A 14,404-nucleotide genomic window follows, 5' to 3' on the forward strand; every position below is an offset into this window, starting at 1 on the left:
ATTGCATACAGGTATATAACTCCTTAACTGATCAAAGGGAGGGTTAATGTGTGTATGTATGTATGTATGTATGTATGTATGTACGTACGTACATGTCTGCATGTATCTATCATCCATGAATTCAGCAGATCAGCGTGTATGCATTTAGTGGTAGGATCCACAATCATAAAGACCATGGCATACTAAACAGCTGGATGATGACAATCAAAGAAGGAGTAGGAGATCTTAAATTAAGGGACAACCAGTTTGCCTGCTGCATGAGAGAGTCCTTCTTGTCCCTGAGACTTCTGGTGTGTTTGCTGCTGCTGCCACCAAGAGATTGTCTGATGTCTCCTGGAGTGTGTACCATTCGTGAGTCTCTGAAAGTGCAGTACCAATATTTTCAGCCAGGTGATGTGATAATTGGTGGGATAATTTCACAGCTTTTCTCCTTTTCTGAAGGAGCAGACTTCAGCTCACACCCTACGCCCAAGGGTGATGTTGAACCTGTGTAAGGAAAACCTCATTGATTTCTGTAATACTTTGCCACTGATATGCTTTCAGCAACGACACAGATTCTAGATATCATATAATTTTCACTCGTTCATCCATTCATTCTGGTCTTCTGGTAATAGAAAATAGGAGATTTTGAAATGGTGGCCAGACCCATAACACACAGGTGGCAACCATGCTATTTTTCATCTCTGCAACTTTTAACTTACCACTCTTGGGTTTAACCCAATTGTTAGGTTTAACCTTAAAGCTCCAGCATTGAGCAAACAGTTGGATATTATGATCTAAACTTCTCTTCTAGCTAGTTGATTCTATGACATTTGCCAGATCTCCTTGTATGCTCTGTGTTTATTCTGATCTTTAACATCTGTTGGGATCAAATCAGTCAGCAAAACATGCTAGATTTGATTGTGTGAAGTGGGAAAACCTGCCATAGTTTTGGATCAGTCTTCTTTTGCTTACGGTAAATCCTTAGCATTATATACATAGCATTATTTATATCCATAAACCTCCTACTCAAAAATCATTGGGGGAAAATCTCTCCATATTTCTCTGACCTTGTGAGAGGCTGGAAGCACATAATTATTTATTATATGCTGGGTTGCATGGAATTTGGTCTGATCTAGAAGAAAAGCAATCCACCATTGAAAAGTTTCACTGCACAAGTTAATGAAGCAATATTTAGGGCAATATCATTTGCAACGTAAGGCATTGCATTTCTTTCTAAGCACACATTAGGACAGTTGAAATATTGGAGAAGGGCAGATCCATTACAAGCACACAAGATTTTCTTCTAGTTAAAGGTAAGTAAAAGTACAGGTAAAGGTTCCCCTCAAACATATGTGCTAGTCATTCCCCACTCTAGGGGGCAGTGCTCATCTCCGTTTCAAAGCTGCGCTGTCCAAAGATGTCTCCGTGGTCATGTGGCTGGCATGATTAAATGGCGAAGGCGCACAAAACACTGTTAACGTCCAACCAAGGTGCTCCCTATTTTCTACTTGCGTTTTTACATGCTTTCAAACTGCTAGGTTGGCAGAAGCTGGGACAAGGAACATTATATGGCACTAGGGATTCGAACCACTGAACTACCGACCTTTCTGATTGACAAGCTAAGTGTCTTAGCCACTGAGCCACCGTGTCCCTTTTTAGTTAAAAAGTAACTTCATTCTAATGTCACGTTTCTTATTCTCCAATGTTTTCCACTAGTAAATATAAGGTACCACGTTCACAATATTGAACTTCATGGCTTACTCAAGATGTGTCTTTTACTTTAGTGTCATGCTGAAAAAATATCAGCACACCCTGGCCTTGGTGTTTGCGGTGAATGAAATCAATGGAAACAGCATGATCTTACCCAATAGGACGCTGGGATTTCATATCTATGATAGCCACTTTGATGCCCAGATAACTTATCAGAACACGCTGAACTTGCTCTTTAATCAGAAGCCAACTCTTCTCAACTACAAGTGCAACGAGAAGATACCAGCAGCTGTCATTGGGGGTACTGATTCAGAAACTTCCCTTCACATAGCTACTATCTTAGGGATCTACAAGATTCCACAGGTAAGGTGGATTACACATCTATTCGTTTAAGAACTTATTATCTATTACAGTGTGTCTCAATCTTGACAATATTAAGCTGGATGGATTTCAACTCCCAATTAATGTACTTTAAAAAGTTATTAGGAAATTTATTATCTACAGCCTATATTAAGGAAGTATTTGCATTTGTTAAGAAACTTATTATCTACATCTTATTGTTTAGATTTTCTCTAGAGTGATGTACTGTCGGAATTTGTTGCAAAAATCAAATCCAGAAAGCACACACATATAACTGATACAGCAGGATTCATTAACTTCTTTATATACATGGTAACACATGAATAAATGTACAATACCAACAGCAGATTCTTCTAATGTGATAGAGAGGAGAGATTGTAAATAGTTTCCGTTCAGCAGACAAACTAGATTAGTTCTCTTGCATAGACTCAGAGCTACATAGCTAAGCCACGCCCAGGCTCTGAGCTATCTAACATGGCTCTCAGTCACCAAATAGTTCCCATTGGCTGACTCAGTTGCTATGCCTACACATTGGCTGACCTTGTTACCATGTCCTATTCAAGCCAGCCCCCAAAGGCTGACCTGTTGTTACGTCCTATGAATATTCTGACATGTACCAACTCGACGGCAGTCACCATGCCCAGCCCTGCCTCCTGGCCACTCACCTCAAAGGCCTCAAGAAGATACAATTTCCCCCTCTATTTATTTACTACTACAGAACATCAAAATACATTCTTTAATCCTATGTATATATGCCATTTGTGTACATGCATATTACACAGTACAGAGTGTGTGTAGATACACAAAATGATACATTATATACTATATACTGTAAGGGTATGTACACACACACACACACACACACACACACACAAACATCTTCTAAAACTATAGACATTCAATCTCACTTACTGAGTTTGGAAAAAAACACCAGGAGCCCACTTTCTGCTACATATTTAACTGTAACTTCTGTACATTAGAACATTACACACACTTTCAGATTTACTTCCCTAGCCTGCACATGACCATTAGAGCCAAGAGATGTCATGGGAATTGCCAGGGAACTCTGGACAATGAAGGGATGCAGTGAGCAATCAAAAGTGCATGGGTGGGGCCTACACAGCTGACTTCCCCCTCACCTTAATGAAGCTAATGCCCTTGGTATACTGGCAGAAGCACTGGTGGCACATGTTGAGGTCATACTTGTCATCCATGGCAGTTGGAGGACACACGATTGCAAGAGGGAGAGAGGCGGGGTTGAGCTAGATGCAGATGCTTCCTGGCTTCCCTTGTCCCAGAAGAACCAGCCTCACATTCTCCCCTCTCTACTACTGGCCACTTCCTTCTCTCCCTCCCTCCCCACTGCCAGGTGACGCCGTGTTCCCTGCCACTGCCAGTGCGAGTTCCAGAGGGGGAGGGAAGCTGCTCAAAAGAGGGAGGGAGGGAGACCCCCATCCAGCCCCTTTGTTAGACATGGAGACCTCACCAACCAACATGTTCAGGCTAAGCTGGCTGGCTTGCTAGGTGGCAGCAGTGGCAAGGATCGATGCTTGGGGGACCTGGATATGGCGGGCTGCCCTCACCTGGGTGGCTTCAAAATGAAATATGGAAAGCAACATACGTGAGAAGGTAAGGCTGATGGTAGGAGAGAGAGACCTGGCTTAGGGGTGACATGGTGAGACTTGGCTGCCTTTCGGGCCCAGCTCTCAGCTTCTGCATGGCCTGTGGGGGGCTGCCGCCCACTCATCCTCCCCTCTGCCTCCATCCCTGAATCCAGCCCATGATGGGAGGACACACCACTTCTGGGCAGTGGCCAAACGGGTGACCCTCAGGAGAGAGCACTGCAGTGAGGCCGAGGGCACTGTTCCACCATGGTGTGGTGTGGTGAGGTATGGATGTGCAGTTTCGAGACATCTGCCGGCATTCCAGGAGTGCTGGGCACTGTCACTTTTGGGATCTGAAGGGCAGGGCACATGGGCAGGCAGAGGTGCATGGAAACTCTGGAGCCTCTCAAGGTCTTTGGGATGTATCAGGCCGTCCAAAACTTTGCTCCTCGGGAAGGGCTCCATCATGCAGGGCTGTATGCCCAGACCAGGTGATTTCTCTCCCGTCTCCAGTCTGGAAGCCGGGCCCAAAAGGCAGCCGAGCCTTTTTGTGTGTCCCCCAGGTGCCTCTTTGGCCAAGTGCAACAGCCCAGAGCAGGTCTTCTTCCTTCACCGTTTGACCTTACCTTCTCAGGCCAGGTGGCTGAGAGGCCAGGCAAGGAGTAGCTGGGAGGGGAGGGGCAAGTGGCTGGACGTGGTGATCACAGGTGGGATTCAGCCAGTTCACCAAACTGCACAAAAGGTTAGCTACCAGTCCAGTTGAACTAGTGCGAACCAGCTGAATCCCACCTCTGGTTAGGTGGTAGCATTTAATTGGCACTGACTGCTCTTAGATTGTAACCATAGAAATAAAAGGAATAATAATTAATCAAAAATAAATAACACAAAGTTAGAGCAAGTAGAGGAACATTTGTACTTCGTGCATTGTTAACTGGAGATGGGGAAATGGATGACAAAATAAATAATATGTACAAATGCAGATAAAAGAAGTCATAATGATATGGAATCTGTTATGCAGAACAAATAGTGTATATTTTTAATTTATTTTATTTATTTTGAGGTTTGGTTTGATTTAGCTCACGGTAGGGATGGAGAAAATGAAATGCTACCTAGAGTCAGTTTTTGATTGGACCATCCTTTGGGTATGCTTTAGATCAGGGGTAGTCAACCTTTTTATGCCTACCGCCCACTTTTGTATCTCTGTTAGTAGTAAAATTTTCTAACCACCCACTGGTTCCACAGTAATGGTGATTTATAAAGTAGGGAAGTAACTTTACTTTATAAAATTTAGAAAGCAGAGTTACAGGAAACTCCTACCGCCCACCATGAAAGCTGGAACGCCCACTAGTGGGCCGTAGGGACCAGGTTGACTACCACTGCTTTAAATTAACTAAATATTTTTTTAAAAAAGAAAGTAAAATCTACTGTGTTTTTGTGCTTGACCCTGCAAGTATTTTTATATTTCCCTATTATGAATGTAATTATGTTGGCCTTTAGGTCTCCTATTGTTTATATAGTCCACCAGTGAATGATATAAGCCATCCGTCTTTCTTATACCGCATGGTACCCAATGAAGCACATCAGTATGCAGGAATAGTCCAACTATTGCTTCATTTTCAATGGAAGTGGGTTGGGATCATGGCCATGGATGATGATAAAGGAGAAAAGTTTGTGCAGACTTTGGAGAAAAGCTTTTCTGAGAATGGAATCTGCCTTGCCTTCTCTGAACGAATGCCGCTCCAAAGCAATATTATAGACATGGTTGATCATTTCAATGACATGTTTAGGGAAATGGCCCAGCTGCTCAGTAAACCAAGCGTCAATATCTGTGTTGTAAGTGCTGATGCTCACATGATGTTAGATTTGCAGATAGTGCTCAATCTTGCCGAATCAGACATGATGCTGCCTGTGCAGAAGGTATGGGTGATGACAGCCCATTGGGACTTTTCAGTGGAGCCCTTTTTAAATAATTTAAGCATGCAGATCTTCCACGGAGCCTTGTCCTTTGCAAGTCACACCTTGGAGATGCCAAAGTTTCAGAATTTCCTTCTCTTCCACCACCCCCGTTCTCGTACTGATCCCTTTATCAGAGTCTTCTGGGAACAAGCGTTCAAATGCTCATTCCCAGCTTCTGCAACGGACAAAGGAAGCTGTACTGGCAATGAGAGACTAGAAAGCCTTCCGCAGCCTTTTTTTGAAACAAGTATGACCAGTCAAAGCTACAGTGTTTATAATGCTGTCTACGCTTTGGCCCATGCTTTGCATGCCTTTTATTCACCCAGAAGTAAATATGGAGCGGTGCTGATGAAAGATCACCAGAGGACTTGTAAATCACAGTATTTTCAGGTAACACCTCATCTAGAAGGCAGATTTTGTTTTCGATGCATCATGCTTATTGTTAATATTAGTGCCTTTATTTATATAAGAAGGATTCTCATTCTGTATATAATGCCTTTCTGAGCATTCCCAGAGGAGATACACAGAAGGCAAGACAGTGAGTATATGGATAATCCTTGATTCATGACCATAATTGGGACCAACATTTCAATTCCTAACCAAGTCAGTTGTTAATTAAGTTGCCCAATTTTTTGTCATGATTGTTAAGTGTAGTTGTTGAGTGAATTTCATGATCATTAAGTGAATCCAGCTTCTCCCATTGATTTTGCTATCAAAAGCTGGATGGAAAGATTACCAATGGTTACAAGATTACAGGACACTGCAACTATTATAACTGCATACCAGGTGCCAAGTGCTCAAATTTGATCACCTGATGCAGCAATAGTTATAAGTGCAAGGACTAGTTATGAGTTATTCTTTCAGTGCCATTAAAACTTTTATTGATCACTAAATGTGTGGTTGTAAATTTAGGACTGCCTGCAAACAATGGAGATAAACATATATAAATAGACTCCATAATGGCAATAAAAGGACTAAAGGTTTTCTGAAATTAACGTTGTTGTAAGTTTTAAAAGAAATGAGAGATGTATTCTTCCAGATGCAGAATGCTACAAAATCTAGAATTTATATCTAGGGCATCAGAACATTTGCAAAACATTCTAATTTAAGAAATAATGAAAATTGTACCATAAGTTATAGCAGAAAATACATAAATACTTAATAATCACTTTGAAACTGTCCAGAGTCACTGGAAAGTAGGCAACATATAAATTTAATTCAATACAAATAGTGATTATAGATGTAGTAGAGGTAGTAGTAGTAGTATTCCCCTGGCAAATAGTAAACTTTAATTTTGAAATACATGGATTCCCATCAGTGACATAGGTATAGCAATATATTTCTATGCCAAAAAAAAATCTAGTTTGTTTATTTGAGATACATTACCTGATAGTTCTTAGTATCATTTTAAAACTGAGCTTAACTGAAATATTTGATTGGGGAAGGAATAATGGGACTATCAATAACAGAGTGGTAAAATAATTAAATAGCTGCAGAGGATACCAAAACTTTTTCCAAGTCAAATATTTTTCACTCTTTCCACCACTTTGGTAATACTTGCCAAAATTTCATTTATTCCAGCTTTACCATTTCCTAAGTCAAGTCTCCTTTAACAACAGTGCCGGGGACAAGGTATCTTTTGGCAAGAAGGGTGAATTGCTTGCTGGATTTGACATTATTAACTGGGTTACTTTCCCTAACAAGTCCTTCGTGAAAGTGAAAGTGGGACAAATGGATCCTGAAGCCCCATCAGGCAGAAAGTTCTCCATCAATGAAAGAGAAATCACATGGCCAGCCCATTTTAACCAGGTAGAACCAAAATGAAGTTTCCATTTTCAAAATAAAAATAGATGGCCTTCTTTTCAACAATTAACGAGTCCCAGTATTGTTATATTAAGCGCCTAGAAGAGGACAAACTTGACATATTTTATCCTGTTTGTGAAATTTTAGCAAAGTTAATGTTTGCAAGAGGAAGGAGTAATTGATGGCTTCCATTCTTCCATTCTTAAAGTAATTGATGGCTTCCATTCTCTTTTTTCCACAAGGAAATGGAGAACTTTCAAATGAGAAAATGCTCAAGAGCCCTGGGAAGGTTCTACTGGTTATCTTTAATGCCTCTGATTGAGGAGGTGCATTTTTATTATTGAGTCTCCTCTGTCTAGCATTTAGCCATCCTTATCACCTCACCCATGCTAAACTTTCAAGTCACATTAGCCTACAGGGTGATAGTTGCTTTTCATTGCCTTTATATAATTAGTTTGGGAGGATTATTGTAGATTTCCTACACGAGCAGCGTGGTGGCCTTGTGGTGAAGACTGTCACCTCCTACTTGAAAGGTTGAGAGTTCAATCCTAAGTAGCAGCAGATTTCTCTTTCAGGCACAAAGAAAAAAAATCTGCTGTGAACACCATGTGGCATCAGGAAAAAAATATCCAGTCAGTAAACACTCATTCTTGGGGAGGAATTTAGATTCCACATAGGTCCCTGTTGTGGCCCAGCAGGAGCCATTGGAGCTGCCACCAGACTCCAACAGTGAGGAGCCCTATGAGTCGGCTCTGGAGGATGTGGAGGACCCTGGACAGGGTTCTGACTCTGAGCAGGATGCAGAGAGGCTGGTTGGCCACCAGGAGGCACCTGAGCCTTGGACCAGTGGGGAGGAGACAAGGGAGAGTGAGCCGGTTGCCAGTAGTGAGTTGTTCCTGGATGCACGCCATCAAAGAGCTAGTAAGTGTCAGGAACAATTACACAATTACAGGAGGTAATTGCACTCAGCTGGTGGTCATTAGGCTCCTCTCCAGACTATAAAAAAGCTACTTGTGCACATGCCCCTCTTTGCAGAAGTCAACGCAGTGATTAAAAGTTGGGGAACTTTTGTACCTAGTTTGGCAGGCTGGATTGCTGTCAGGATTTGTCTGAGTTACTGCCAAGGTCCTTATCTGTTTGTTCTGCTTGGCTTTCAGCCACCGAGGTTTTGGTGTCTTGCTATTAAAGTGCATTCCAGTTAAGCTTGTCTCGGCATTCGTTACTGGATGGAGGAGGGGGTCAGAACAGGTCCCCATAACCGCAGTGGTCTCTGACTTTCAGTAATAATGTAATGCATATATTAACTTCTGATTTTAACTGATGCTATACATTGAGCATCCCTGAAGTCAAATACAAGCAACTCAGAATGATCATAAGAGACTAATCACATACAGTAGGTTATTTCAACATATTAGTGATCAAAAAGCCTATTCAGAGAGAGGGTAAGTTTCATCAATAATGCATGATATTTTTGATCAGTTCTTTCTTATTTGTGTACATATCTGCACAAACACACACAAAACTAATGAATATTCTCAGAAGTATATGACGCATATAGTGATTCTAAGAATGGTTGGATTCAAAGGAATAAAATATATTTCTCTCACTTTAATGAATAGACTATACCTCTTGCTCTATGCAATGATCATTGCCCACCAGGTTCCAGAAAGAAAAGGAAGGAAGGGGAGCCTTTTTGTTGCTACGATTGTAATACTTGTCCATCAAGAAAATTTTCAAATGAAAGAGGTAGGAAATATTGTATTGTTATGTTTATGTATGCGCAATTATCATATTTTTTTGGAGTATAAGATGCACCAGAGTACAAGACGCACTAAAGTTTTGAAGAGGCACATTTAAAAAAAAAAGTTTTTGCACTCTGCAAACCTCCCCAAAACAGCCCAGTTTTTGCGAAAACAAGCCCATTTTTTTTCAAACAAAAGGGCATGAATAACTCTTAGGAGGCTTGTAGAGTGTTCCTGGTGGGATGGGGGGCCAAAATCAAGCAAAACACAACCCAATTTTTTTTTGTAAAAATGGGCCCGTTTTTTGCCAAAAAAGGGGGCATGGATAGCCTTTATAGAGTGCTGCTAGGGGGCAAAATTGAGCAAAAAATGGCCCATTGTTTGCTCATTTCTGCCCTCCCCAGCCCCAAGAGCTCTCTGAAAGCCTCCTACAAGCTGTAAATGGCCATTTTGGTGAAGGGGGTGGGGTTTCAGGAGGCAAAAAATGCTGTATTCACTGTATAAGACACACCCAAATTTTCAGCCTCTTTTTTTAGGGAAAAAGGTGTGTTTTATACTCCAACACGGTATGTATATCCATAAAGGCACACACAGAAATATCACACACATAGCAGTAGAATTTAGATTTATATACTGCTTCACAGTGCTTTACAGCCCTCTCTAAGTGGTTTACAGAGTCAGCATATTGCCTCCAACAATCTGGATACTAATTTTACCGACCTCGGAAGGATGGAAAGATGAATCAACCTTGAGCCTGGTGAGATTCGAATTGCCAAATTGCATGTATTCGGCAGTCAGCAGAAGGAGTCTGTAGCACTGTATTCTAACCACTGCACTCTTCAAGTCATCCTCATTATTCATGAGCTCCATTCTAATTGAGCTCTCCAATATCAAGTTTTAAGAAATATCTATTTAACAGAGATGTGAATTGGTGTTTTAATGTTGCTGGACTACAATTGCCAGCACATCTGGCCAGGAGGACTGAAGGCAATGAATGATGAGAATTGTTGCATGTTTCAGTTCCAAAAACCATAGTTGTCCATTCATGTTTTATGACATAGAATGTTTTTAATTAGTAAATACTTCTCAGTAAACAAAAGTATGCAAATTTGAAATACTGCTATCAATTCTGACATTTATATTTTCGCAGATATGGATGACTGCTTGTATGCTTTTGGCTAACAGAAGAAAAGCAATAAATGATGAGAATTGTTGCACATTCAGTCCCAAGAACCATAGTTGTCCCCTATTGCTGTATGACGTAAGATGTTTTCAATTAATAATACTTCTCAGTAGACTGTGAATTCTGAAATATATATTTTCACAGATATGGATGACTGCTTAGACTGTCCAGAAGAACAATATCCAAACAAGGAAAAAAATATGTGCATTCCCAAGGATCTAAATTTCTTGTCTTACAATGAAACTTTGGGCATCACTTTAGCTGCTCTGGCTCTATCACTTTCTGTGACCACAGTGGTGGTACTTGGAATTTTCATAAAACACCGGAATACTCCCATTGTCAAAGCTAACAACCGGAATCTCTCTTATCTTCTCCTTGTCACCCTCTTCCTCTGCTTCCTCTGTTCCTTGCTATTCATTGGTCAGCCCCAATTGCTGACCTGTCTTCTTCGTCAAATGGCTTTTGGGATTATCTTCTCAGTTGCTGTTTCTTCAGTTTTGGCCAAAACCATCACAGTGGTTCTAGCTTTTATGGCTACCAAGCCAGGATCAAAATTGAGAAAATGGGTGGGGAAAAGATTTTCCAACTCTCTGATTCTCTGTTGTTCCTGCATTCAAGCAAGTATTTGCATATTGTGGCTGTGCACTGGCCCTCCTTTCCCAAATTTGGACATGCATTCTCTTCCAGAAGAGATTGTGGTCGAATGCAATGAAGGAGCAGGCAACATGTTCTATTATATTTTAGGATATATGGGACTTCTTGCTCTCATCAGCTACATTGTGGCTTTCTTTGCTCGAAAACTGCCAGACTCTTTTAATGAAGCCAAATTTATTGCTTTCAGCATGCTGGTGTTTTGTAGTGTATGGGTGACTTTTATCCCAACTTATCTGAGCAACAAAGGAAAATACATGGTAGCTGTGGAGATCTTCTCCATCTTGGCTTCCAGTATAGGAATATTGGGATCTATCTTTTTCCCTAAATGCTATATAATTGTAGTGAGACCAGAACTCAACACGAAGGACCATCTAAAAACAAAAAATTAACAATTCCAGATATTCATTGATTTTGAAGAATTTAGCCCTGGCTTTGAAAAGAAAGTTGGAGAGATAAAATGTTGCTCAGTTGTGAGAAGAAAGAAATGTAAGAAAAAGAATAGTTCCAACTTGACCTCATTGCTCTTCATATGGGTAAATTTTTTTTTTAAATATTTATACAATCACTTAAATACTGTGCAGTTAAAAAAAAGAAGAATAAACAACTCATAACACTTCTATCCTACATACACCCTTCCTTCTACCCCTCCAACTTTCATTTCTCCCTTCCAACAATCCCCTCTTCTACTTCCCCTCCCCCTCAGCCATTCCTTTCTCCCCTTCCCACCATCTCACCCTCCTTACATTCCCTTCTCACTCCCTCTTAATTCCCCCCTCTTCTTTCCCTCTACACCTCGCTTCGGTGTATTTCTAGTATTCATTGGTCTATTTGTTTTGTACTAAAACAAAAGAAAAATAAAAGGAAAAGAAAGAAGAAAAGAAAAAAAAAAGAAAAAGCAACAGTATCCAAGTGCATTCATTGTTACTTCGACCCTCCCCCCCCCCACCCCCTGAACCCCCCTCCCTGACCCCCTTCCGACTTCCCAGGTCCCATTCCCGGCATCGTTCTTTATCAAGCAAAGTCTGGAGTATATTGAAACCAAATAGATTAGAAGTTACAAAATAATAAAAAATAATAAAAAATAAAGAACAAAAAAGAAAAGAATAATAAAAAGAGAGAAAAAAAGGAGGGGGGGTAACCCCCCCCCAAGAAAGAGAAGTCAATATACTCTCTAACATTAAACTCAGCTTCTCATTATTTTTAAAATTTTAAACAATGTCTTTACCTGCTTCCGCATATAAATTCTATACCTCCCATCCTACCTTTACCCGTGTCCGCATATATATTTTATCCTCATCCATTGCTCCTCTCATATTTACTCCACCCTCGTGTAGACTCTCCAGATAATCTTTCTTAACCTTGTATTCAAATAACAATTTATACAAAAATCAGCATACATTCTGAATCAAGATAATCTAATTGAACTTTCACTACCCTTCCATCTACCCCACGCACCCGACTCCATTCATCCCAAACCACAATCCAAGAAAACTATGATCTTCGCTCTCCTCGCCCCAAAGAATAGATCATGCGCAGTTTAAATTAAGATTCAAACAAGTCTTATATAAGTCCCATATAATATATGTCCAAATTCAGCACCGCTTCTTTCAGTCTCAATATCTCTTCATCGATATACAGCTTTGTCATTTTATACCAGACAGGAGTCCTGAAATTTTATTCAAATTAAAAATGCTAAATGCTATATAATTGTAGTGAGACCAGAACTCAACACGAAGGACCATCTAAAAACAAAAAATTAACAATTCCAGATATTCATTGATTTTGAAGAATTTAGCCCTGGCTTTGAAAAGAAAGTTGGAGAGATAAAATGTTGCTCAGTTGTGAGAAGAAAGAAATGTAAGAAAAAGAATAGTTCCAACTTGACCTCATTGCTCTTCATATGGGTAAAATTGATCATTTCGACTAGCTATCAGATGTCTGTAAAAATTAAAATATTAACAATAAAGTAATATTCCTGCAGCATTAGTTTCGTGGCCTGGCCTACTTGAAAACATTGATACATCATTTGGAAGTAAACCTATTTGATTATAATATTTATTTTTCAGTTCTTAAACCAATGCATCTTGTTAGCTGAACAAAGACAAGACACTGTATTTACCTCACTGTACAAACTGTATTTTTAGGTTCACTTTCATATTTATTTCATATTATATATCCTCTCATTAAAACTTTATGACTTCTGTATGGCTGGTATAGTAAAAGGCAGATAGCTAACCATTGTTTAAAGTTAAAATTTACAATATGTGAAAATATAATGTATAATGGGCAAAGAACACTCCTTCTCAAAGTCTGCGGAGGTTTCTAGGTGAGAAGAAAAATGATTGGCTGGCTAGAGTCCAATGGCTGGGGAAATCTGGGAGTTGAAGGCTACACATCATAAAATTGCTGAGGTCGAGAAACACTGGGCTCAAAATTTTCAACCAACTCCTCCACATGAAGCCACAGCAAGCTAACCCTGATTTCTTGGCCAACCTGCTTCACAAAATGAGGCATCAAAAAAAAATCATGAAAGTGATAATGGCTAATTTATTTATACCTAAAATGGAAACTATTCGCAACTGGGGACCCCATGTGTGCCCTCCCATCCATGTATTCTTAGGTACTTCAAAGATAATTTTATGATTCTTTTGGGTTATAAGAATGCAGTATGATATATTTAATGGATAAAGTCAAAGGACTATGCACTCCATCATATTATTTCCTCAACAGATCAAAGTGATGCCTGCAGGAAGCTTAAACATAGATATGATCATGCCCTTAAGACCAACCTATTTCTTGTCCTGGAGGCATGAGACCAACTTATGCCTAGTAAAAGTAAAGGTTCCCCTCGCTCATATGTGCTAGTCGTTCCTGACTCTAGGGGGCACTGCTCATCTCTGTTTCAAAGTCGAAGAGCCAGCGCTGTCTGGAGAGGTATCTGTGGTCATGTGGCCAGCATGACTAAACACTGAAGGCACACAGAATGCTGTTACCTTCCCACCAAAGGTGGTTCCTATTACCTTCCCACCAAAGGTGGTTCCTATTTTTCTACTTGCATTTTTACATGCTTTTGAACTGCTAGGTTGGAAGAAGCTGGGACAAGTAACAGGAGCTTACTCCATTATGTGGCAGTAGGGATTCGAACCGTCTAATTGCTGACCTTTCTGATTGACAAGCTCAGCATCTTTGCCACTGAGCCACCATGTCCCTTACTATGCCTAGTAGCCACTGATAAACTTATCTTCAGTGCTCTGCAATGCTTTCTAAGGAACTGGACATCACAAGATCATATGGAAGCAAATTCTTTAGCTGGATATGTTATTTAGTAGTACATTCCTTCGACAGAATTCTCTTTAACAGATCTTACTTCAGTTTGTTTAAATGTTGGTTCCAAAGAGCTTTGTTGGCCA

At 40.3% G+C, this 14,404-nt stretch overlaps 1 protein-coding gene across 1 annotated transcript; it reads left to right on the forward strand.

Annotated features, from left to right (window-relative positions):
• The first annotated feature begins 1,770 nt into the window (after positions 1-1,770).
• Positions 1,771-11,383, forward strand: LOC116521836 (vomeronasal type-2 receptor 26-like). The gene is made up of 5 exons (XM_032236486.1): positions 1,771-2,055; positions 5,154-6,002; positions 7,194-7,421; positions 9,035-9,161; positions 10,485-11,383. Exons 1-5 carry the CDS (start codon positions 1,771-1,773, stop codon positions 11,381-11,383), a joined length of 2,388 nt encoding a protein of 795 aa, XP_032092377.1.
• Positions 11,384-14,404: the final 3,021 nt, after the last annotated feature.

The sequence above is a fragment of the Thamnophis elegans genome, chromosome Z, assembly GCF_009769535.1.
Source record: "Thamnophis elegans isolate rThaEle1 chromosome Z, rThaEle1.pri, whole genome shotgun sequence".
Taxonomy (NCBI): Eukaryota; Metazoa; Chordata; class Lepidosauria; order Squamata; family Colubridae; genus Thamnophis; species Thamnophis elegans.